We start from the raw sequence: 25218 nt of genomic DNA on the forward strand, positions 1-25218 counted from the left end.
TGCGCGGCAGCCCATTCAATAAGCCCCCCGCACTCCAGCCCCGCGAGCTGGCAGCTCGGCAGCGGGAAGGGCGGCAGGGGAGGGAAGTTGGCCGGGGCCACGCGCTTCGTCCTTTGAAAGTTAACGGCCGACGGTGGCGATGGAAGCGCCGTACCGATGCGTCGAGTGCAACGAGGAGGCACAGGAGTTACACAGGGACTACAGCCATGGCATCATCAAGATCACCATATGTGTAAGCCAGAGGGGAGGGGGAGACACCTTGCAACAAAAACAGAAAAACTTGCATTTCTATAGCACCTTTCGCGATCTCAGGATGTCCCAGAGCGCTTTACAGCCAATGAAGTCATTTTTGAAGTGTAGTCACTGCTGTCATGTCGGAAAAGCGGCAGCCAAGTTGCGCACAGCAAGATCCCACAAACAGCAATGTGATAACGACCAGATTATCTGCTTTCTTAAGCAATGTTGATTGATTGAGAGCTAAATATGGGCTAGAACACCGGGGAGAACTTCCCTGCACTCTTTCTAAATAGTGCCGTGGGATCTTTTACGTCCACCTGAGGCAGACGGGGCCTCGGTTTTACGTCTCATCCGAAAGACAGCATCTCTAACGATGTAGCGCTGCCTCAGCACTGCACTGGAGTGTCAGTCTAGATTTTTGTGCTCCAGTCCTGATTATACTTACCAAAAAAATGCTTCATTGACTGTCTTGAGTTTCATGACTGAACCCCATTTTTGTGGAACTCTCATTTCCTTTGTTATTCACACATCCTTTGCTTCTCTCACCGACTTCTGGGAGTCCCTGGTCAAAGTCCGCCCTAAGTGCAGGAAGTGCATTTGGGAGGGCGCTGAGCACCTCGATTATCGTCGCCGAGAGCATGCAGAAATCAAGCGCAGGCAGCGGAAGGAGCGTGCGGCAAACCAGGCTCCCTGCCCACCCTTTCACTCAATGACCATCTGTCCAACCTGTGACAGAGACTGTGGTTGTCATATTGGACTGTACAGCCACCTAAGAACTCATGTTAAGAGTGGAAGCAAGTCTTCCTCGATTCCGAGGGACTGCCTATGATGATGATGCTTCTCTAATGCCTTTTATTTCCTTAGTGTGTTACTTCCCTTTTTTCTGATCATATTGAAATGTCTGACTATCTGTTATCATAGATAGAATCATGCCAGCACAGAAAGAGGCGATTCTGTGCCAGCTCTTTGAAAGAGCGATCCAATTAGTCCCGCTGTCACCATTGTCAGCCGTGGATCATTTGGTACCATCCTCACCTCAGAGTTAGAAGGTTGTGGTTTCCGACTCCAGAGATTTGAGCACAGAAATATAGGCTGAAAGAAAGACTTGCGCCTTTCATGACCACTGGACGTTCCAAAGTGCTTTACAGCCAATGAAGAACTTTTTTTGAAGTGTAGTCACTGTTGTAATGTAGGAAACGCGAAGCCAGTTTGCACACAGCAAGCTCCCACAAACAGCAATGTGATAATGACCAGATAATTTTTTTTGTGATGTTGATTGATTGAGAGATAAATATTTGCCAGGACACCGGGGAGAACGCCCCTGCGCTTCTTCGAAATAGTGCCGTGGGATCTTTTATGTCCACCAAAGAAAGCATGTCACCGCTGACAGTGTAGCGCTCCCTCAGTACTGCACTGGAATGTCAGCTGAGATTTTTGTGTTCAAGTCCTGACTACAGCAAATACACTTTTTTTAAAAAAGTGCTTCGTTGACTGTCTTGAGTTTCGTGCCAAAAGCCCATTTTCTTGAGCATCTCGTTTCCTTTGCTATTCACATGTCCCTTGTTTCTCTAAAGCCTTTTATTTCTTCGGTGTGTTACTTTCCTTTTTTTGTATCCACTGCCCCTTTTTTTCTGACTATCTGTTATCTTAGATAGAATCTCTCAGCCCACCGTGTCTGTGCCTGTTATTTGAAAGAGCTTTTCAATTAGTCCCACTCCCCTGCTCTTTCACCATAGCCCTGCAATTTGTTCCCCTTCCAGTTCCCTTTTGAAAGTTATTATTGAATTTGCTTTTATCTTTCAGGACTGATGGTATCGCTTGAAACGTAGACAATTTATACGCCCCACCTTTTTCTGGAACCATTAAAAGTCGTGTGTTAATGGTCTGAATTTTGCAGTTGTAATGACGGCAAAACTGTCAGGGTTCGTCGCCATTACTCTGAAACTGACAGCAACTTCTGGTGTCCGCACATGCGCAGTTAAATGCAGAAATCCAGATCACGGTCAGTGATTCCCTGCTGTTCCACAGGGTGTGCTGTTGAAGTCCCCTCAGACGGCAATCTTTAGAAATCACTGAACTGATGCTGCACTATCACTGTTTTAAAAACTCCAGAAAAAGTGAAGTCTTTTGAATGAGGTATAACTGGGTTTTTAAAGACGTACAAAGTCATAACTACTGCTGAACAACCTCTCTGGCCCTGAAAAACCAATTTTGTATTTGTGGAGTGTCACGTTTTTCTATTATAAAAATTCCATAGGTTTCTAATATAATTTTTTTAAGTTTGTTTACGATATTTCAGCTTCTACCTTAATCCCATGTGTATGTCCCAATCTTTATTTTGCTCTCTGTAAGATTTATAAAAAAAAGTGAAGAATAATCAGTTGATTTACTGTCTCTGTGAATTCTTCAATGTGATTGGCTGCTTAGCCAGCTTGATGACATCATTGTTGCTGCACATCAGAGCTTCCCAAGAGTTGGTGCCAGAATCAAACTAACGTCAGGAAAGGTGAAATCGACACCACAGAGATAGCTAGACCTTTGTGGGCAGCTTTCTTCGAGGTCCGTGGTAAGCGCCGATACTTTGCCGCTGACCACAAAATTCAGGCCCATATTTTTTTTAATTTTGTTTTTGAGATCTTGAGCCAAGACTCATCACTAGTCATCACTAGTTTCCCTGAGAAGGTGGTGGTGGGCCTTCTCCTTAAAATGCTGACGTCCTTGTGATCATGGTGCTCACACAATGGTGTTTGGTAGGGAATTCATAAGAAAGTAAGAAATAGGAGTAGGCTATACGGCCTCTCATGCCTTCTCTGCCATTCAATTCGATCATGGCTGATCATCGACCTCAATTCCATTTTCCTGCCTGATTTCTCTATCCATCGATTCCCCTAGAGTCCAAAGATCTATCAATCTCAGCCTTGAATATACTCAACGACTGAGCATCCACAGCCCTTTGGGGCAGAGAATTTAAAAGATTCACAATTCTTCCTTGTCTCAGCCTTAGGGGAAACAAACTCTCAGCATCTACCCTGTCAATCCCCTTCAGAATCTTGTATGTGTCAATGAGATCACCTCTCATTCTTCTAAACTCCAGAGAGTATAGGCCCATTCTACATAATCTCTCATCATAGGACAGCTCTCATCCCAGAAATTAATCGAGGAATTCCAGGATACTGACCCGGCAACAACGTCAACTGTGGTTTAGTGGGTAGCACTTTTAACGGAGTCAGAAGGTTGTGGGTTCAAATCCAAAGATTTGAGCACATAATCTAGGCTAACACTCCAGTGCAGTACTGATGGAGCGCTGCACTGTTGGAAGTGCCTTTTCAGATGAGTCCTCTCAGGTGGATGTGAAAGATCCCACGGCACTATTCAAAGAAGAGCAGGAGCGTACTCGCCAGCGTCCTCACCAATTCTCAACCAACATAACTAAAATAGATTATCTGGTCATTTATCTCATTGTTGTTTGTGGGGCCTTGCTGTGCGCGAATTGGCTATCGCGTTTCCTATATTACAACAGTGACTACACTTCAAAAAGTACTTTGTTGTCTGTAAAGTGCTATGGGACGTCCTGAGGTCATGAAAGGTGCTTTATAAATGCAAGTTGTTTCTTTATAAAGGAACAAGGTATCTAGGTCCAAGTCAGGTATGTGACTCAAGTGATGGAGAGGAGTAGGCATATTCAATTCAGCGATTGGGGCATTGATTAAGCAGATTGCTCTATCCTGGATGCTGTTAAGTTTTGCACTTGCACACATCCAGGCAGATGTTGAGTATTCCATCACACTCCTACCTTGAGTGTGGTGGAGGGGCATTGAGGGAGCACTTGTCACAGATTCTACCTTGCTATTGGAGCCACACTATTGATATGGCTGGTCCAATTAAGCTTCTGGTCAACAGTAACCCCCAGAATGTTTACAAAATAAAGAAATTGCATTTATAGAGCACCTTTCACAAACTCAGGATACTCAAATTGCTTTACAGCCAGGTGGTTCCTTTTTCTTTGAACTATAGGGGAATGTGGAAGCCAATTTGTGCACACTGAGGTCCCACAAACAGCAATGAGAGAAATGGCCAATTAATCTGTTTTGATGATGTTGAGGAGTAAATCTTGGCCAGGATGCTGGGAGAACTCCTTTGGTCTTTGTCATGAACAATGCAGACGGAGCCTCTGAGGTCATCCAAAATACAGCATCTCTGACAATGCAGCAATCCCTTATGCCAAGAATTAATTTAAAAGAGATGGACATCCAAATCCCAAGTGGAAGATTTAATTTTGGCCTGTACTGCATAAAAGTCCACATTCAATAATTACATTTGAGTTTTCTTTTCTTTTGAATATGAAATAAATTAACAATTTATTGCACAGAATTACATTTTTTAACTTTTGGTAATTTTTCATTTAACCAACATGCTTTTCTTCATTAATGTATGACAACATAGATCTGTGCAGCAGAGCAGATCTCCAGTCGTCTTGGATAACTCTTGCCACTGGACCAAGACCTAGCTCTGTCAAGCCCGTGTGGTGGCTGGTGTGCATCGGCCACCCCACGTTTTTTTTTTTTTAAATCCACGAACAGGCATCTTCCACCCTTCAGGATGTAGTTCGGGACCTGGAATATTAGGTCCTTCATGAAAACATCTGTGAACTCATCCCTTTTTTGGCGTGGAAGCAAGTCATCCTCATTTAGAGGGACTGCCTATGAATGATATATAATAGCTCCAGGGTCACTGCAGTGCTTATGACATGAAATTCTTCAGATCAATAAATGTTGTCCAGTAAATTTTAACCTAATAGTTACAACAATTAATTGTCAGTAGGACTGAAAAATGATTTTTTTTCTTCCAGAAATCATGCCAGAAACCAGTTGACAAGTACATTGAATATGACCCAGTGATCATTCTCATTGATGCAATCTTATGTAAAGTTCAAGCTTATAGGCATATAATCCTCAATACCAAGATTAATGTAAGTACTTGTAAATTGTAGTACAGTATTAATTCACCGTTGTAATGTATTTGCTTCATGTGTTCTTTATGAAAGAATTCATAGCAACACATTGCTTCTAAGAACTAGTTGGTTTATTAACAAAGGTTTAACAATCAAGCTACACATTACCAGTTCATCCATCATATAGGCAGTCCCTCAAAATCGAGGAAGACTTGCTTTCACTCTAATAGTGAGTTCTCAGGTGATTGTACAGTCCAATACGGGAATTACAGTCTCTGTCACAGATGGGACAGACAGTGGTTGAAGGAAAGATCTGGTTTTCCGCACGCTCCTTCCGTTGTCTGCGTTTGGTTTCTGCATGCTCTCAGCGACGAAACTCGAGGTGCTCAGCGCCCTCCCGGATGCTCTTCCTCCAATTAGAGCAGTCCTGCGCCAGGGATTCCCAGGTGCCGGTGGGGATGTTACACTTTATCAAGGAGGCTTTGAGGGTGTCCTTGAAATGTTTCCTCTGCCCACCTGGGGCTCACTTGCCCCAGGTGGGAGTTCCAAGTAGAGCGCTTGCTTTGGAAGTCTCGTGTCGGGCTTGCAATGTGGGCCGCCCAACGGAGCTGGTCGAGTGTGGTCAGTGCTTAGGTGCTGCGGACGTTGACCTGATCGAGAACACTGACAGTGCGTCTATCCTCCCAATGGATTTGCAGGATCTTGCGGAGGCAGCGCTGGTGGTACTTCTCCAGCGCTTTGAGGTATCTACTGTATAAAATCCACGTCTCTGAGCCATATAGAAGAGCGGGTATCACTGCTGCCCTGTAGACTATAAACTTGGTGCCAGATTTGAGGTCCTGGTCTTCAAACACTCTTCCTCAGGCGACCGAAGGCTGCACTGGCACATTGGAGGCGGTGTTGGACTTTGTCGTCGATGTCTGCCCTTGCTGATAGTAGGCTCCCGAAGTACGGAAAATGGTCCACGTTGTTCAAGGCCACGCCATGATTTTGATGATCGGGGGGCAGTACTGTGAGGCGGGGTCAGGCTGGTGGAGGACCTTTGTCTTACGGATGTTTAATGTAAGGCACATGCTTTCGTACGCCTTGATGAAGATGTAGACGATGGCTTGGAGTTCGGCCTCTGAATGTGCGCAGATGCAAGCGTCATCTGCGTACTGCAGTTCGATGACAGAGGATGGGACGACCTTGGATCTAACCTGGAGATGACGAAGGTTGAACAGGTTCCCATTGGTTCTATAGTTTAGTTCCACTCCAGCGGAGTGCTTGTTGAGAGTGAGATGGAGCACTGCAGCGAAGAAAATCGAGAAGAAGGTTGGTGCGATGACACAGCCCTGCTTGACCCCGGTCCAGACTTGGATTGGATCTGCGGTGGATCCGTTGATCAGGATCACGGCTTGCATGTCGTGTGGAGCAGGCGGAGAATGGTGACAAACTTTTGGGGGAAGACAAAACGGAGGAGGACTATCCATAGTCCCTCATGATTAGCAGTGTCAAGGGTCTTTGTAAGGTCAAAGAAGGCCATATACAAGGGTTGGTGCTGTTCACTGCATGGCAACTGCAAGAGAAATGCAGGGAAGATCATGTCCATTGTCCCCCTCAGTGGACAGAATCCACTCTGGGAGGAGCTCTTCAGCCACAGGGAGAAGACGATTGAGGAGGATTCTTGCGATGACTTTCCCAGTGGCCGACAGCAGGGAGATTCCTCTGTAGTTGACACAGTCGGACTTGTCCCCTTTTTTGAAGATGGTCACGATTACGGCATCACAGATCTCCCAGCATGCTCTCCCCGTTCCAGATAAGAGAGATGAGGTCGTGCATGCGTGCCACTAGCGCTTCTCCGCCATACATAAGAACATAAGAAATAGGAGCAGGAGTAGGTCATACGGCCCCTCGAGCCTGCTCCGCCATTCTATAAGATCATGGCTGATCTGATCATGGATTCGACTCCACTTCCCTGCCCGCTCCACATAACTCTTTATCCCCTTACAATTTAAGAAACTCTGTTTCTGTCTGAAATTTATTTAATGTCCCAGCTTCCACAGCTCTGAGGCGGCGAATTCCACAGATTCACAACCCTCAGAGAAGAAATTTTTCCTCATCTCAGTTCTAAATGGGCGGCCCTTTATTCTAAGATCATGCCCTCTAGTTCTAGTCTTCCCCACCAGTGGAAACATCCTCTCTGCATCCACCTTGTCAAACCCCCTCATAATCTTATACATTTCGATAAGATCACCTCTCATTCTTCTGAATTTCAATGATTGAGGCCCAACCTACTCAACCTTTCCTCATGTCAACCCCCTCATCCCCGAAATCAACCTAGTGAACCTTCTCTGAACTGCCTCCAAAGCAAGCATATCCCTTCGTAAATATGGAAACCAAAATTGAACGCAGTACTCCAGGTGTGGCCTCACCAATACCCTGTACAGCTGTAATAAGACTTCCCTGCTTTTATACTCCTTCCCCTTTGCAATAAAAGCCAAAAGTCCATTGGCCTTTCTGATCACTTGCTGTACCTGCATACTATCCTTTTGTGTTTCATGCACAAGTACCCCAAGGTCCTGCTGCACTGCAGCACTTTGCAATCTTTCTCCATTTAAATAATAACTTGCTCTTTGATTTTTTTTTTCTGCCAAAGTGCATGACCTCACACTTTCCAACATTATACTCCATTTGCCAAATTTTTGCTCACTCACTTAGCCTGTCTATGTCCTTTTGCAGCTTTTTTCTGTCCTCCTCACACATTGCTTTTCCTCCCATCGTTGTATCGTCAGCAAACTTGGCTACGTTACACTCAGTCCCTTCTTCCAACTCGTTAATAGAGATTGTAAATAGTTGGGGTCCCAGCACTGATCCCTGCGGCACCCCACTCATTACTGATTGCCAACCAGAGAATGAACCATTTATCCCGAATCTCTGTTTTCTGTTTGTTAGTCAATCTTCTATCCATGCTAATATATTACCCCCAACCCCATGAACTTTTATCTTGTGCATAACCTTTTGTGTGGCACCTTGTCAAATGCCTTCTGGGGGTCCAAATACACCACATCCACTGGTTCCCCTTTATCCACCCTGTTAGTTACATCCTCAAAGAACTCCAGCAAATTTGTCAAATATGACTTCCCCTTCATAAATCCATGCTGACTCTGCCTGACCAAATTTTGTTTTTTCAAATGCCCTGTTATTGCTTTAGTGCCTCGGTGGGGATGCCATCTGCTCCTGATGCCTTGTTGAGCTGACGGATGGCCTTTCCTACCTCGTGCAGGGCTGCGGTTTTGCTGAGATGGTGGCGGGTAGCATGCTGTGGGATGGAGTCGAGGACACTCTAGTCAAAGGCAGAGTCTAGATTGAGGTGATCTCTGAAGTGCTCCTTCCAGCGGATCCTGACTGCCTCGGTGTCCTTAATGAGTGTCTCCCCGTTCTTGGCCAGCAGTGGGATGGGGCCTTGGGTGCTTGGGCCGTCGGTGGACTTAACTGCGGTGAAGAATCCTCGCACGTCATGGCTGATGGCCAGCGGCTGGATCTCCTGTGCTTTCTCCACCCACCATCTATTAAGGTCGCGAGATTTTTGTTGAACCTCAGCCTTCAGCATTCGTAATAAGGTGGATGAATTAACTGCTTAGATAGCTGTTAACGGATATGATGTAATTGGTATTACGGAGACATGGCTCCAGGGTGACCAAGGCTGGGAACTCAACATCCAGTGGTATTCAATATTCAGAAAGGATAGACAGAAAGGAAAAGGAGATGGGGTAGCGTTGCTGGTTAAAGAGGAGATTAATGCAATAGTAAGAAAGGACATTAGCTTGGATGATGTGGAATCTGTATGGGTAGAGCTGCGGAACACCAAAGGCCAGAAAACGCTAGTGGGAGCTGTGAGGTTGGGGATGGCATCAAACAGGAAATTAGGGATGCATGCAATAAAGGTACAGCAGTTATCATGGGTGACTTTAATCTTCATATAGATTGGGCTAACCAAACTGGTAGCAATACGGTGGAGGAGGATTTCCTGGAGTGTATAAGGGATGGTTTTCTAGACCAATATTTCGAGGAACCAACTAGAGAGCTGGCCATCCTAGACTGGGTGTTGTGTAACGAGAGAGGATTAATTAGCAATCTTGTTGTGCAAGGCCCCTTGGGGAAGAGTGACCATAATATGGTAGAATTCTTCATTAAGATGGAGAGTGACACAGTTAATTCAGAGACTAGGGTCCTGAACTTAAGGAAAGGTAACTTCGATGGTATGAGATGTGAATTGCTAGGATAGACTGGCGAATGATACTTAAAGGGTTGAAAGTGGATAGGCAATGGCAGACATTTAAAAATCACATGGTTGAACATCAACAATTGTACATCCCTGTCTGATGTAAAAATAAAACGGGGAAGGTGGCTAACAAGGGAAATTAGGGATAGTGTTAAATCCAAGGAAGAGGCATATAAATTGGCCAGAAAAAGCAGCAAACCTGAGGATTGGGAGCAATTTAGAATTCAACAGAGGAGGACAAAGGGTTTAATTAGAAGGGGGAAAATAGAGTATGAGAGTAAGCTTCCAGGGAACATAAAAAACTGACTGCAAAAGCTTCTATAGATATGTGAAGAGAAAAAAAATAGTGAAGACAAATATAGGTCCCTTGCAGTCAGAATCAGGTGAATTTATAATGGGGATCAAAGAACTAACAGACCAATTGAACAAATACTTTGGTTCTGTCTTCACTAAGGAAGACACAAATAACCTTCCAGAAATACTAGGGGACCGAGGGTCTAGCGAGGAGGAATTGAAGGAAATCCTTATTAGTCAGGAAATTGTGTAAGGAAAATTGATGGGATTGAAGGCCGATAAATCCTCTGGGCTTGATTGTCTGCATCCCAGAGTACTTAAGGAAGTGGCCCTAGAAATAGTGGATGTATTGGTGGTCATTTTCCAACATTCTATCGACTCTGGATCAGTTCCTATGGATTGGAGCGTAGCTAATGTAACCCCACTTTTTGAAAAAATAGGGAATTATAGACCGGTTAGCCTGACATCAGTAGTGGGGAAAATGTTGGTATCAATTATTAAAGATGTAATAGCAGCGCATTTGGAAAGCAGTGACCGGATCGGTCCAAGTCAGCATGCATTTATGAAAGGGAAATCATGCTTGCCAAATCTTCTCGAATTTTTTGAGGATGATTAGAGTGGACAAGGGAGAACCAGTGGATGTGGTGTATTTGGACTTTCAAAAGGCTTTTGACCAGGTCCCACACAGGAGATTAGTGTGCAAAATTAAAGCACATGGTATTGGGGGTAATGTATTGACGTGGATCGAGAACTGTTTGGCAGACAGAAAGCAAAGAGTTGGAATAAACGGGTCCTTTTCAGAATGGCAGGCAGTGACTAGTCGGGTACTGTAAGGTTCAGTGCTGGGACCCCAGCTATTTACAATATACATTAACGATGGAGACGAAGGAATTGAATGTAATATCCAAGTTTGCAGATGACACTAAGCTGGGTGGCAGTGTGAGCTGTGAGGAGGATGCTAAGAGGCTGCAGGGTGACTTGGACAGGTTAGGTGGGTGGGCAAATATATGGCAGATGCAGTATAATGTGGATAAATGTGAGGTTATCCACTTTGGTGGTAAAAACAGGAAGGCAGAATATTATCTGAATGGTGACGGAAAAGGGGAGATGCAACGAGACCTGGGTGTCATGGTACATCAGTCATTGAAAGTTGGCATGCAGGTACAGCAGGTGGTGAAGAAGGCAAATGGCATGTTGGCCTTCATAGTGAGAGGATTTGAGTATACGAGCAGGGGTGTCTTACTGCAGTTGTACAGGGCCTTGGTGAGGCCACACCTTGAATATTGTGTACAGTTTTGGTCTCCTAATCTGAGGAAGGACGTTCTTGCTATTGAGGAAGTGCAGCGAAGGTTCACCAGACTAATTCCTGGGAAGGCAGGACTGACATATGAAGAAAGACTGGATCGACTGTGCCTGTATTCACTGGAGTTTCGAAGAATGAGAGTGGATCTCATAGAAACATATAAAATTCTGACGGGATTGGACAGGTTAGATGCAGGAAGAATGTTCCCGATGTTGGGGAAGTCCAGAACCAGGGGTCACAGTCTAAGGATAATTGGTAAGCCATTTAGGACAGAGATGAGGAGAAACTTCATTCAGAATTGTGAACCTGTGGAATTCTCTACCACAGAAAGTTGTTGAGGCCAGTTCATTAGATATGTTCAAAAGGGAGTTAGATGTGGCCCTTATGGCTAAAGGGATCAAGGGCTATGGAGAGAAAGCAGGAATGGGGTACTAAAGTTGCATGATCATATTGAATGGTGGTGCAGGCTCAAAGGGCCGAATGGCCTACTCCTGAACCTATTTTCTATGATTCTATGTTCTGCCGTCTATAGAGCTGCTTTGCTGCTCCCGAATTGGATTGCTGCTTTAAGTTCAGAAATGCACTCAGCTTGCAGTTTATTAGCTCACTAGGCTCATAACTGTATACCTCATTGTGGATGACCGAGACCCAACTGACTGGGGTTTATTAAGTCTTATGAACATCACGTGACTGGCTAAGCCACTCACAATACAACAGCTCTACAAACCTGTGAGCATACTCAGGTGTATACATTACAACCGTGAATTCCATGGTAATTACAGTAAAATACAATACATGGATCCCCTTTTTGCATTATGTGACTTACAGTTTCCAGTACCGTGTAAGTATTGATGACCGGTGTCACCAGCCAATATAATGTTTTATTTCCCTCACAATTTTCTTTCCTTCCCTCCTGAAGGCATTGACTATTGGGGGTATGGTTTATAGAAACCAAGTGCCCCCCAGCACCCTTCTTGGTCTCCATTAACCACATGTGGGCCTCGTCAATTAGCCTTTTATAATATCTGCATTGTTAATCCAATGATTGTTTTGAACTTTTCTTCAGATTCATTGGAAGTTGTGCATATTCTGCTTGTTGTGTGAAGCATACCTTAGGTGGTCACAGGTGCAGGATTCACAGCAAACTGTTGACCCTACAGATATAATTCGTTATGCCAAAGAGTGGGACTTCTACCAAATGTTTGGATTAGCTAGTTTGGGTAAGATCACTTATTTTTCCCTTTTGTTAAAAAAAAATAATCTTATTGGTTCATCCTTCACTTGTGAAAGATTATCCGTCATCCGGACTGGAAGGAACCTGTTCATAATTCGTCTTCACAACCCTGTTGAGCAGACATAATGCGTATATGTAGAGCTTGTTTTTGTTTAATAAAAAAAAAAGTCCAATTTGATTTGAATAGAATGTGATATCTTCAGCCCACATTTCTCTTGCCCTCCATCTCATAATTTACATTCAACCCCCCCACCCCCCAAACTAGGAGATGTACATTTGATCCTGGATGCTTCTGAATTATTCAGTTATGCAAGGAAGATTCTCCCCCAATTGGTGACAAAGTCAAAGGAGAGCACAATTGTCCTCCAAGCAATGGCTTTAAGCAACATTGGTGAAAAGCAGATCAAACATCCATCTTGACCACCGTTAATGTGTGGCCTGGGAAAACCAGATGAACTGGAGAGGAAAAGCTACAATAATTTGAGGTCGCTTTTTTGCATGAAGACATTAAATTTATCCAATAATTTGAATTACGCAATCTAAAAACAATTTAAAATGGGAATGTTCTCACATAAATTGTCAGATTATCAGATTATTCAAACATGAATGAATTCAGGAATAGACTACTTTCAAAAAAGTGAGTTGAATCATCAGTTATACTTAGTGCGAGTCATACTTGGCCTGGTTCCATTATTATCTAGCCAGTCATAGCCAGAGTATCACCTGCATTGACTTCTCTTCCCACTCCCTCACCGTTACTCTTGAGTCCCCAAGGATCTATCCTTGGCCTACATGCTGCCCCTTGCTGACATCATCCAAAAACATCGTGAGGTTCCACATATACGCTGATGACACCCAACTGTACCTCACCACCACCTCTCTAGACCCCTCCACTGTCATGCTGCTTATCTGACATGAGCAGAAATTTCCTCCCAACTAAATATTGTGAAGATTTAATCCATTGTCTTTGGTCCTGGTCACAAACTTGGCCACCAATTCCATCCCTCTCCCTGGGCACTGTCTGAGGCTAAACCAGACCGTTCACAACCTCGACATCCTATTTGACCCTGAGATGAGCTTCCAACTACATATCTGCTCCATCATCAAAACTGCCTACTTCCACCTCCGTAACATTGGCAGTCTCCGCCTCCCCTCAGTTCCTAAACCTGTGACCTTTACCATCTTAGAAGGTCAAGGGCAGCAGGCACATGGGAAGACCACCACCTTCTAGTTCCCCTCCAAACCAAACAAAATCCAGACTTGGAAATATATCGCCGTTTCTTCTTCAGCACTGGGGGAGTACCTTTACAATTCAGACTGCAACGGTTCAAGAAGGCGGCTCACCATCACCTTCTCGAGGGCAATTGGGAATGGGCAATAAATGCTGGCTTTGCAGCCATGCACACATCCCATGAATGAATAAATTATCTGTTGCTGAAACTCTCATCCATGCCTTTGTTTCCACCAGACTTGACTATTCCAGTGCTCTTATCTTCCATCTTCCATAAACTTGAGCTCATCCAAAACTCTGCTGCCCGTATCCTAACTCACACCCAATCCCATTCACCCATCGTACCTGTGCTCGCTGACCTATATTGGCTCCTGGTCTGGCAAAGCCTTGACTTTAAATTTCTCATCTTTGTTTTCAAATCCCTGCGTAGCCTTGCCCCTCCCTATCTCTGTAACGTCCTCAGCCCCACAACCTTCTGAAATTCCCTTCCTATCTCTGTAACCTCCTCCAGCCCCACAACCTTCTGATATTTCTGTGCTCCTCCAATTCTAACCTCTTGCACGTCCCTGATTTTAATGACGCCACCATTGGCGTCATGCCTTCAGCTGCCTCGGCCCGAAGCTCTGGAATTCCATCCCTAAATCTCTCCATCTCTCTCTCCTGTAAGATACTCCTTAAAATCTACTCCTTTGACCAAGGTTTTGGTTATCTGTCCGATTGGGGCTGAAACGCCAGTCGGAAGCTTCCCGTGGGCAATTGCCTCCGACCTGAAACATTTCTACGAAGTACCTGGTGGTCCGGGAGGGGCGTGGGATTCCGGTGGGGATTCCACTGCAAAGCGCGCTTCCATTCTCGAGGTTCCCACACAGAAGATGCAATCAAGTGTGACTTTTCAGCCAATCAGGTACAGTATTGCACAGCTTTCTCATTAATAGCAATAAGAACTCCGTATCGACGAGTTCTCATTGCTATTAATGAGAAAAAAAACAAACACACTAAATGCATATAATAAAAAATAAAAAAACATAGTTCAAATAATTAAAATTAAAGTTAATAAATATCTTGGAGGAAAAAAATCCGAGTTTTAAAAAAGTTTGTAAAATTATGGTTAAAAATAAATGTAATGTAATGGACAGGGTTTTTTAAAATAACGTGTTTTTAAAATTTAATTTAATTATATTTTTGTATGTTTTTAAACTCTTACACCTGTAAAAGTAAGCTATACACCTGATTTTATCAGGTGCAAGAATTTTGAGTACATTTGCTGGGCAAAATGTGGGTAAATCCCGCAATCTTGCCCATGCAAATATCCTCACACCCGATATGCGTGAGATCTGTCGAGCTGGTTGTCCAGTTCATCTCCTGTTCCTTTGTAAATTCAGACAGGAAACATCAGGTTAAATTGATTAGCAGTTAAACCATCATCTAGATGGCCATTATGTCCAGGCTTGCCGGTTTGGTGAGAAGGACCCTCGCTTCAATATTCATTCTGGGCATCATGTGACATGACTCACATTAAAGTCCTATGGAAGCCAATCTTGAACACCTTGGATCTATCACAGTCTTCTACTTTAAGAACCTCCTGAAAACCCAAGCTTTTGACAGCCAATCCTAATATCCCCTTCTTTGGCTCTGTGTACATTTATACCTGATCAAGCCTGTGAAGCACCTTGAGCTGTTTTCCTATGTTAATGGTGCTATATAAATGCAAGTTATTCTAAATAAACGGCAAGTCTGAACAATTCTACGGTAAATAGCCCTTACCTTGCTGAATAAACCGTATCTGGAGTTATAATTTCAAGCGTACTGTGCAGAGCAGACCAAGGTTTGCCCTTTCGAATGATCTGTGCATTACTGGCCTGCAATTCACCTCAAGCTTGAAGTTTGTTTTCCCTCATTTTCCCAGACGATAATATATTAAATTCTGCTAAACTCCTCCATAAACTTTTTCATGAGCTGTTGACCTTTGACTGGTTTGGGATTTGTTTAACACCACTCGGATGTTAGCAGCAGGCACTGCTCAGTGTTTTGGTGCAGTGCCTGACTAACTGTACTGAAAGATTTGGAGGCTGCAGCATTCTAAAAAATGTGCACCGTGGGTCACATAGAGAGGAGAGACTTTCTGTATCCACGGTAAGCAAAACCCCAGGGTCATAGCGAGAGGATTTGAGTATAGGAGCAGGGAGATCTTACTACAGTTGTGCAGGGCCTTGGTGAGGCCACACCTTGAATATTGTGAACAGTTTTGGTTTCCTAATCTGAGGAAGGACATACTTGCTATTGAGGGTGTGCAGCGAAGGTTCACCAGACTGATTCCCAGGATGACAGGACTGACATATGAAGAAAGACTGGATCGACTAGGCTTATATTCACTAGAATTTAGAAGAATGAGAGGGGATCTCATAGAAACTTATAAAATTCTGACGGGACTGAACAGGTTAGATGCAAGAAGAATGTTCCCGATGTTGGGGAAGTCCAGAACCAGGAGTCACAGTCTAAGGATAAGGGGTAAGCTATTTAGGACTGAGATGAGGAGAAACTTCTTCACTCAGAGAATTGTGGACCTGTGGAATTTTCTACCACAAAGTTGTTGAGGCCAGTTCATTAGATATATTCAAAAGGGAGTTAGATGTGGCCCTTACAGCTAAAGGGATCAAGGGGTATGGAGAGACAGCAGGAATGGGGTCCTGAGGTGAATGATCAGCCATGATCATATTGAATGGTGGTGCAGGCTCAAAAGGCCGAATGGCCTACTCCTGCACCTATTTTCTATGTTTCTATGTAAAAGCCGGTTTTCAGTACATGCGTATTGTGCGCTGAAAACCGGCTTTTGCGATGCCTTCCCGGGTCCGTACACACTCAGTACAGACTCGGGAAGGACGGAATTTCCACACCAATGTCTTCTTATGTAGCTCACTGTCAAACTTTGTTTGATAATGCTTCTGTGAAGCGCCATGGGACCTTTTACTACATTAAAGGTGTTATATAAATCTAAATTGTTGTTTTTTAAAAAAAGTACCACTTGCAACAGTACCGCAAAACAATTAGGCAATATGCTATAATGTTGGTTTTCTTTTTCTAGAGCTAGCAGCATTCCTGAGTGGAGCGTTTTTGTTCTTGTGGTTAACAAAAGAAGATTTTATCAAGAAAAAATCAAATCTCAACATACTGCTAATAGCCTTATTATTGTCTGGGTATGGGAAACTCCTTGTGATTCCAGCTGTGATCTGGGAACATGACTACTCACCACTGTACATTAACCTCATCAAATTCTTTGTGCTTACATCAAATACACAAGCTGTCAGAGGTAACCTGCTCATGATATCAGATTGACTATTTAATGAACATGAATTGAAGAAATGTTAGTTCATAGCCTTCTGTGTTAACTGTATTTCATTCTCTGAAATGCGGTGAACTTGCAATGTCAAAATAATAGATGCAGTTTTAAATTATATTGTTCAAACATGATAAAAATACAAATCTGTAGATAGATTTAATCATTTACTATAAATGCTGATAATTGATATGAATGTGCTTTTGTTTTGCATGTAATAGCATCCACATGACTTATTCCCCTCCCCTATCAACTCTTCAGAAAGATTCGGAATGCGGTATACTTAATTTTTGAACAAAAATTATATTTACTGCTATTTTAGAACTGACAGCAGTTTTGTCCTGTGGACTTGTATCTACTGTAAATTAGGTTAACTTGCTTTGGGGAACAGTCATCTGATAACTTTGATAATTCAAAAGCAAGCATAAAAGCTTCATTCCTTTAGTTTAAAAAAAGTCGTAGAGAAATGCATGATTGAAACCATTCCATTCGTGCAGAGATCAGATTTTTATCAGTCGGCCATGTCTAATTTCCAGAGTGACAAAATGTGTTCCTCATCTGCCTGCGCTTAAAAGGTAAAGAACATAGATATAAAGAACATAAAATATTTTGCGCAAGGGTCTTAAAGTATGGACCAACATTGTAGCAGGATGAACAATTCTTCATTTTCTATCTATAGCAAGAGTAGACTTGAAATGGGAGTAAAATAATTTAGTCCAGTTTGAGTCCTAAATGGCAAACAGGGGCCTATGTACGCCATATGACCCCAATTTGTATATTAAAAGAGTCTACAACCTAACTCAGACAAGCACACCAGCTGTCCAGTGGCAAGTCCTTGGGAAGATAGCGTTGGGCACACCAGTTGCTGGAACAAGGCAGTACATCATATGCCAGCATTTTTGGGACGCGACCATCCTGGTTCCGGTGGGTGGAAGGCCTGAAAATCTCCCCCATTGTGTTGATTAGTGACACAGGTGCACACATTAGCAAATGGAGGAGCATTTTAAGCACATGGTTATTGGCCATCTAAATCCTAAACTAACAGGAGTGTTCTCTGCGGCAACCCCTGTACATCCAAGTTTCCTCTATTCTCAGCTCTTGATTCTTTTTCTTTTCTGTATCTGCAGTGATATAATTTGCAAAACTTTGTGGGATAAGAAAAAGTCATTTGCTGAATGCTTCTTTCTGCACTGGTACTTGTGAAAAGCCATCCGTTTCACAGTTATTGAGATAACCCATTCAGCGCGTAAAGTACGCTTCCTTTCTTTGTCACATTTTTTTTGTCAATTTTCTCCCATCTCTCCTTAATCTATCAATGCCATTGATGTGGGACTCCTAATCTAGATATTAAATGTATTGCATTGAGATCGGTTTTTACCAGCAAATAGAAATGAAGAAAGACTTGGATTTATGTAGTGTCTGTCACGATCACCGGACGTCTCAAAGCGCTTTACAGCCAATGAAGTACTTGTGCAGTGTAGTCACTGTTGTAATGTGGGAAACGCAGCAGCCAATTTGCGCACAGCAATGTGATAATGACCAGATAATCTGTTTTTTTGTTATGTTGCTTGAGGGATAAATATTCGCCAGGATACCGGGGATAACTCCCTTGCTCTTCTTCAAAATAGTGCCATGGATCTTTTACATCCACTTGAGAAAGCAGATGGACCCTTGGTTTAAATTCTCTTTGGAAAGACAGCACCTCTGACAGTGCAGCACTCCCTCAGCACTGCACTGGAGTGTCAGCCTAGATTTTTTTGTGCTCAAGTCCCTGGAGTGGTACTTGAACCCACAACCTTCTGGCTAAAGTGGTCACAGACAGGTGCAATTGCAGCCTCCTCAGCTCCTCTCCCCAAAAAATATATATCACGTAGACATTGCTAGGATATTAAACATGACAGAACTCTGATCTGTCAGACTAACCATATAGAGTTAATGATTAAATGTTCAACACAGGCCAATCAGAGATTCTTTTTTTTTAATCTCTGCTATACTCAATACCAACTTTTATTATTTTTCTGTCTCTCAAGCTGAATTTTGTGCAGTTTGTGTTGTTTTTTATTTATTATATTTCTTCCTGCATGTCTTTTCTCTCCAATTTTCTTTCCTCCTTTTAAGACAGTGACTCCTAGGATGTATATAGGTGCAACCTGCCCATCCCCCAGTATCTTTGAACAAGTGCCCATTAACAACAACTTGCATTTGTATAGTGCCTTTGGCATGGTAGAACGTCCCAAGGTGCCTCACTGGAGCAAGTCAATGGAATTTGGCACCAGGCCACATGAGACATTGGGGGACATCTTGGTCGGGGAGGAAGGTGTTAAGGAATATCTTGAGAGAGGTTTGGGGAGGGAATTCCACACTTTGAGGCCTAGGTAGCTGAAGATGGGGAGGCCAGAATTGGAGGAATGCAGAGATCTCGGAGGGTTGTATGGCTGGAGGAGTTTGCAAAGAACCTTGGGCCTTCAGCAAGTGATTGAATTATTGGTTGCTGAGCAGTGATTAAGTGCTGTTGTTTTGGTCCTCCCAGCCAGGACACTGTCCGTTGTAGCTGCTGCTCTTGCCTGCAGTCAGCTAACTTGTTGTCGACCAGGGATCGAACCTGTGACCTTCCTGCCCTGTGCGCCTCAGTAACCTCATCAGGTCACACATTTACCATCTGGGTCCTTCGGGATAATTCCAGGGATCTTTTTAAATATATGGCTGTAAAACAAATAGTGCATCCTAATTGCAGGTTTTTAAGTGCAGCCATCCAAAAACCAACTTCAATTCAGACTGCCATTATATGTGATCAAGGCTGAAGTATTCGGTGAAAGGAACGGCAACCATTCTTCCGTTAAATAGGTGGGCAAGATTGCTTTCCAATTTCTTTCCACAAAAGAGAGATTCGCTTGGGCAGTCTATTCTATTTACATTGCTACAATCTGTAACAGCAACACTGGAAAGTGTAACCTTTTCTGCATAGTTTACACTTCAACTTCACGCCTCCAATTCTTCTTCGCACCAAGAACCTTTTCAAAGCAACAGGCAAGTAAAATATTTGTTTGGAATCCCTCTCATCTTGCCTGTTCTCTGGGTGTCATTTGAAAGCAAACCTGATTATCGGCTGAAATACCAAGGCAGTTTAAATGCTAGCACTGTGTACAATAGACTTTCTCCGAGAAATTATCATTTCCAGATGTGTGGCCTAAAGCTGATTTTGTGTGACCGTATTTCAATATTCTACTATTTAACCTCTGTCAAATCTGAGATGCCGAGATCATTATGGAAAAGGTCTTTTAAAACTGCACCCACTGCCCCGTTACAAGTTGGTACATATTTTAGAGAAACTATTTCCACTGATTAGGGATTCTAGGATGAGGGGGCACAGTCTTTAAAAATTAGAGCCAGGCCTTTCAGGAGTGAAGTTAGGAAACACTTCTAACACACATGGTGGTAGAAGTTTGGAACTCTCTTCCACAAACAGCAATTTATGTTAGATCAGTTGTTTTAAAATCTGAGATTGATAGCTTTTTGTTAACCAAAGGTATTAGGGATATGGCGCAAAGACGGGTATGTGGAGTTAGGTGACAGATCAGCCAAGATCTCATTGAGTGTTCTTTTTTCTAAATTCAGCTTGTAGGACCTCTTCCCGCTTCTTACCTATATCGTTGGTACCTACATGTACCATGACAACTGGCTGTTCATCCTCCCTCTCCAGAATGCTCTGCAGCCGCTCAGAGACATCCTTGACCCTTGCACCAGGGAGGCAACATACCATCCTGGAGTCTGTTGCGGCCGCAGAAACTCCTATCTATTCCCCTTACAATAGAGTCCCCTATCACTATAGCTCTCCCACTCTTTTTCCCGCCCTTCTGTGCAGCAGAGCCACCCATGGTGCCATGAACCTGGCTGCTGGTGCCTTCCCCTGGTAAGTCATCTCCTCCAACAGTATCCAAAACGGTATATCTGTTTTGGAGGGAGATGACCGCAGGGGACTCCTGCACTACCTTCCTGCTCTTGCCTTGTCTCTTGGTCACCCATTCACTATCTGTCCTACCCTTTACCTGCGGTGTGACCAACTCACTAAATGTGCTATCCACAACATTCTCAGCATCGCACATGCTCCAGAGTGAGTCCATCCGCAGCTCCAGTGCCGTCATGCGGTCTGTCAGGAGCTGCAGCTGGACACACTTCCCGCACACATAGTAGTCAGGGACACTGGAAGTATCCCTGATTTCCCACATAGCACAGGAGGAGTATGACACGGGTCCGAGCTCTCCTGCCATGATTTAACCCTTAAATTAATTTACTTAAACACCAAACAGCTACTTAGTAGTTCGCTGCCAATTAAACCAATCTAAAAGTCAGTCTAAGAGAGTGTTATACTTACCAGTCGAACAGCCAACCACTTACCAGCTTGGCTGTGACGTCGCCTCTCGATTTCACACCCCTCTATCTTTGTTTGCAGCTGGTTGGGCTGGTCTCTGGGCCTCCGTCTCCTACACTACCACTCCTTATCAGCTGCTCTAGTGTCAGCACTGGTAGGAAAAACAAGACAAAACAGCACCTGCCACCCCCACTTGCCCTTAAAACTCACCCACATATCAAACTCACGAATGCCACTCTATGTTGCTGCACTCCGTGCTCTGCACCAGCTGCCTCTTTTTAAACTGTATCTAGGTCAGATGACTCACGACTGGTCAGTCGTTTACAGAACTGGTTTTAACGAACTGCTAATTGTCTCCTACTGGAGATTTACCTTGTTTTTCTCTGCCAAAACCTGAAAGATTCCCAGGCTACAGTTGTAGCTACAGTTTGGATAATTTATTAGCATCTAGTACCAGAGCACTGATCACGGACAGTTTTGACTTATTTTGCATGAATGAATAGTTGTCCTGTGACAGCTAATGTTTACATGGATGTATGGGGAAGAACAAATCTTCTGGATTCGGCTTGGCCAAGTAGCCACTGTTACTCTAGACTGATGCGAAGATTCAGCTGTCCAGTTATGTTATATGAGGGTGATATTAATAACTTATGATGAAAGAAATGTGCATCCAGAGTCAAAATTTGTGACTGAATTGAATTTCAAAGGTATAGAATTCGCATTTGTGTATTCTGATTGCTTATGCTAGTTGTGGTAGAACTGTACTTATTGCTTGCCCCGGTGAGCCAGCCCTGCTGTGTAACCTGCTGCCTGTAATTTAACCCTGGTCAATTCACCTCATTCATGGCATTTTAATTTGTATGTGTCGGAACGCACTCATTGGTGAGCTGCTTGCCCACGCCCTGGTGATGTCATGACACGTTGCAGAATGGGGGCGGGGCCAAGCGTCCATGAAATACAAATAACAACAGAAAATGCTGCAAATACTCAGCAGGTCGGGCAGCATCTGTGGAGAGAGAAACCGAGTTAACATTTCGGGTCTTCAGAACTGGAAAAAGTTTGAGATGTAACATTTTTTAAGCAAACGCGGAGCAGGAAAAGAGGGGAGTTAAGAACAACAGGGAAGGTCTGTGATAGGATGGAAGGCAGGGGTGATTAAATGACAAAAGGGATGATGGTGCAAGGCAAAAGGAGATGGTAATGGGACAAGTAAAGAAACAAAAGATGGGTCCAGAGGAGGTGTAAACAGCAACAGCAGAATCATTACCAGCAACTGTTGTCCGAAAAAATGGGACGCATGTTCTCAATCTGAAATGTTGACTCTACTTTTCCATCTCCACAGATGCTGCCTGACCTGCTGAGTGCATTTTCTGTTTTTATTTCCAATTTCAAAGTGGCAAGTTGGATCCAAAATTGGCTCAAAGGCAGGAAGCAGGGGGTAACGGTTGATGGGTGTTTTTGTGACTGGAAGGCTGTTTCCAGTGGGGTTCTGCAGGGCTCAGTACAAGGTCCCTTGTTTTTTGTGGTATACATCAATGATTTAGACTTGAATGTAGGAGCTATGATTAAGAAGTTTGCAGATGATACTAAAATTGGCTGTGTGGTTGATAATGAACAAGAAAGCTGTAAACTGCAGGAAGATATTGGTCAGGTGGGCAGAACAGTGGCAAATAAAATTCAATCCAGAGAAGTGTGGGGTAATACATTTGGGGAGGGCTAACAAGGAAAGGGAATACACATTAAATGGTACAACACTGAGACGTGTAGAGGAACAAAGGGACCTTGGAGTGCATGTTCACAGATCCCTAAAGGTAGCAGGCCAGGTAGATAAGGTGGTTAAGAAGGCATACGGAATGCTTGTCTTTATTAGCCGAGGCATAGAATACAAGAACAGCGCGGTTATGCTTGAACTGCATAAAACACTAGTTAGGCCACAGCTAAAGTACTGCATGCAGTTCTGGTCATCGCATTACAGGCAGGATGTGATTGCACTGAAGAGGGTACAGAGGAGATTTACGAGGATGTTGCCGGGAGTGGAGAATCTAAGCTGTGAGGACAGATTGGATAGGCTGGGTTTGTTTTCCTTGGAACAGAGGAGGCTGAGGGGAGACCTCATTGAGGTGTATAAAATTATGAGGGGCCTAGATATAGTGGATAGAAAGGGCCTATACCCCTTAGCAGATGGGTCAACAACCAGGTGGCATGAATTTAAAGTAATTGGTAGATGGTTTTGAGGGGAAGTTTCGTCACCCAGAGGGTTGTGGGGGTCTGGAACTCATTGCCTAAAAGGATGGTAGAGGCAGAAACCCTCACCACATTTAAAAAGTACTTGGATGGGTCTTGAAGTGCTGTAACCTGCAATGCTACGGACCTAAAGCTGGAAAATGGGATTAAGCTGGATAACCTCTTGTTGGCCGACACGGACACGATGGGCCAAAATGGCCTCCTTCCATGCTGTAAAGTTATATGATTCGATGTTAGCCCTGGCTCAGTTGGTAGCACCCTTGCCTCTGAGTCAGAAGATTGTGGCTTCAAGTTCCACTAGGTACTTGAGCACATAATCCAGGCTGACCTCCAATGCAGTACTGGAGTGCTGCAGTGTCGGAGATGTCGTCTTTCGAATGAGACGTTAAACCGATGCTCCGTATGCTCTCATGTGGACGTAAAAAAATCCCACGGTACAATTTTGATGAAGAACAGGGGAGTTCTCACCAGTGTGGTGAATATTTATCCATCAATCAACATCACTAAAACAAGATTATTTGCTTATTATCTCACTGCTATTTGTGAGACCTTGCTGTGCACAAATTGGCTGCCGCGTTTCCTGTGTTACAGCAGTAACTACTACACTTCGGTAGCTGTAAAACGCTTTGGGACGTCATTGGGTCGAGAAATGTGCTATATAAATGCAAGTTCTTTGTTTCTATATTCCTCCTGTCAACAGCTTATTTTTCTCCTCACCCATTCCCACAATAACTGGGAATCTTTTATTAAAAAAAACATTTTTTTTAATGATTTCTGTACTTATTAAAATTCATTCATGTGATGTGGGCATCGCTGGCAAGGCTGGTATTTGTTGCCCTCCCTAATTGCCCACAAGGTGATGTGCTGTCCTCTTGACGACTGAGTGGCTTGTTAGACCATTTCAGAAGGCAATTACGAGTCCACCACATTGCTGTGAGTATAAGGTCACATATAGGTCAGACTGTTACTGGGTTAGGCCTCCAATCTCTAGATACCGCACTACCAATTAGCAACGGCACGGGATCTTCATACATAATTTAAAATCCTAACTTCGTATTAGTTCAAGGTCCAATATTAAAATATACTTAACTTTGTAACAAGTAAGTCATGGTGTGTTTCTGAACATGTCTTGTGTTTATTTCCAAGTTTTTAAACTGAAAATGTCGTCTTATGGTTTGTTTCCTCTTACAGTTGTGTTGAATAGCAGCAGGAGGTTTGCGTTATCTGTCATTTTCGTTGGATGGATGGTGGAGCAGTTTATAGCCTGCATCTTTCAAAAGCTTAAATGGAGCACATAAACATCTGTTGGAAATATCGAAGGGCACAAGTATGGAATACAAAAACTACTGGCTCGTCAGCCCTGTTCCACCGAACAAAACTTTTACAGTTTGTACTGGAAAGCTCTTTCAGCACCAACTTAATCTCTTTAGAAAAGTCGCAGGTAAAATATTCAAGAAAGGAAGAGTGTAAAATGTCTTTCTGGTTATAAAGGCAACCAAACATAAGCTCCAGAATCTCCATTTAATAATCACTTCTCTGCTATTTATGATCAGAATCACATTCAGTGACTTCACGCAGATCATGGACGTAATAGGTAGCATTACTATCTTTGACAGTGAGTGAAATTAGAATTCAGATTCTGAAAAATAATGTACCGTTTGTACAAAATAACGGGCAGATTTCCTACTCGTGCAGCTGCAATGACATCAGTTTTGCAATCCATTGTTTATTTCTAATTAATAAATAAGATTATTAGA

At 43.4% G+C, this 25218-nt stretch overlaps 1 protein-coding gene across 1 annotated transcript; it reads left to right on the plus strand.

The window, feature by feature from the left end:
* Positions 1–10: 10 nt before the first annotated feature.
* Positions 11–25218, plus strand: arv1 (ARV1 homolog, fatty acid homeostasis modulator). The gene is made up of 5 exons (XM_070889194.1): positions 11–232; positions 5087–5206; positions 12116–12269; positions 16597–16821; positions 24653–25218. Exons 1-5 carry the CDS (start codon positions 140–142, stop codon positions 24757–24759), a joined length of 699 nt encoding a protein of 232 aa, XP_070745295.1. The 5' UTR covers positions 11–139; the 3' UTR covers positions 24760–25218.

The sequence above is a fragment of the Pristiophorus japonicus genome, chromosome 9, assembly GCF_044704955.1.
Source record: "Pristiophorus japonicus isolate sPriJap1 chromosome 9, sPriJap1.hap1, whole genome shotgun sequence".
In the NCBI taxonomy this organism is placed as follows: Eukaryota; Metazoa; Chordata; class Chondrichthyes; family Pristiophoridae; genus Pristiophorus; species Pristiophorus japonicus.

What these genes read in the sequence shown, in the direction of transcription:
- arv1 (XM_070889194.1), top strand. Translation starts at nt 140, where the DNA reads ATGGAAGCGCCGTACCGATGCGTCGAGTGCAACGAGGAGGCACAGGAG. An exon ending in TCATCAAGATCACCATATGT is followed by an intron (nt 233 to 5,086) that starts GTAAGCCAGAGG and finishes TTTTTCTTCCAG; the next exon opens with AAATCATGCCAGAAACCAGT. An exon ending in TCCTCAATACCAAGATTAAT is followed by an intron (nt 5,207 to 12,115) that starts GTAAGTACTTGT and finishes ACTTTTCTTCAG; the next exon opens with ATTCATTGGAAGTTGTGCAT.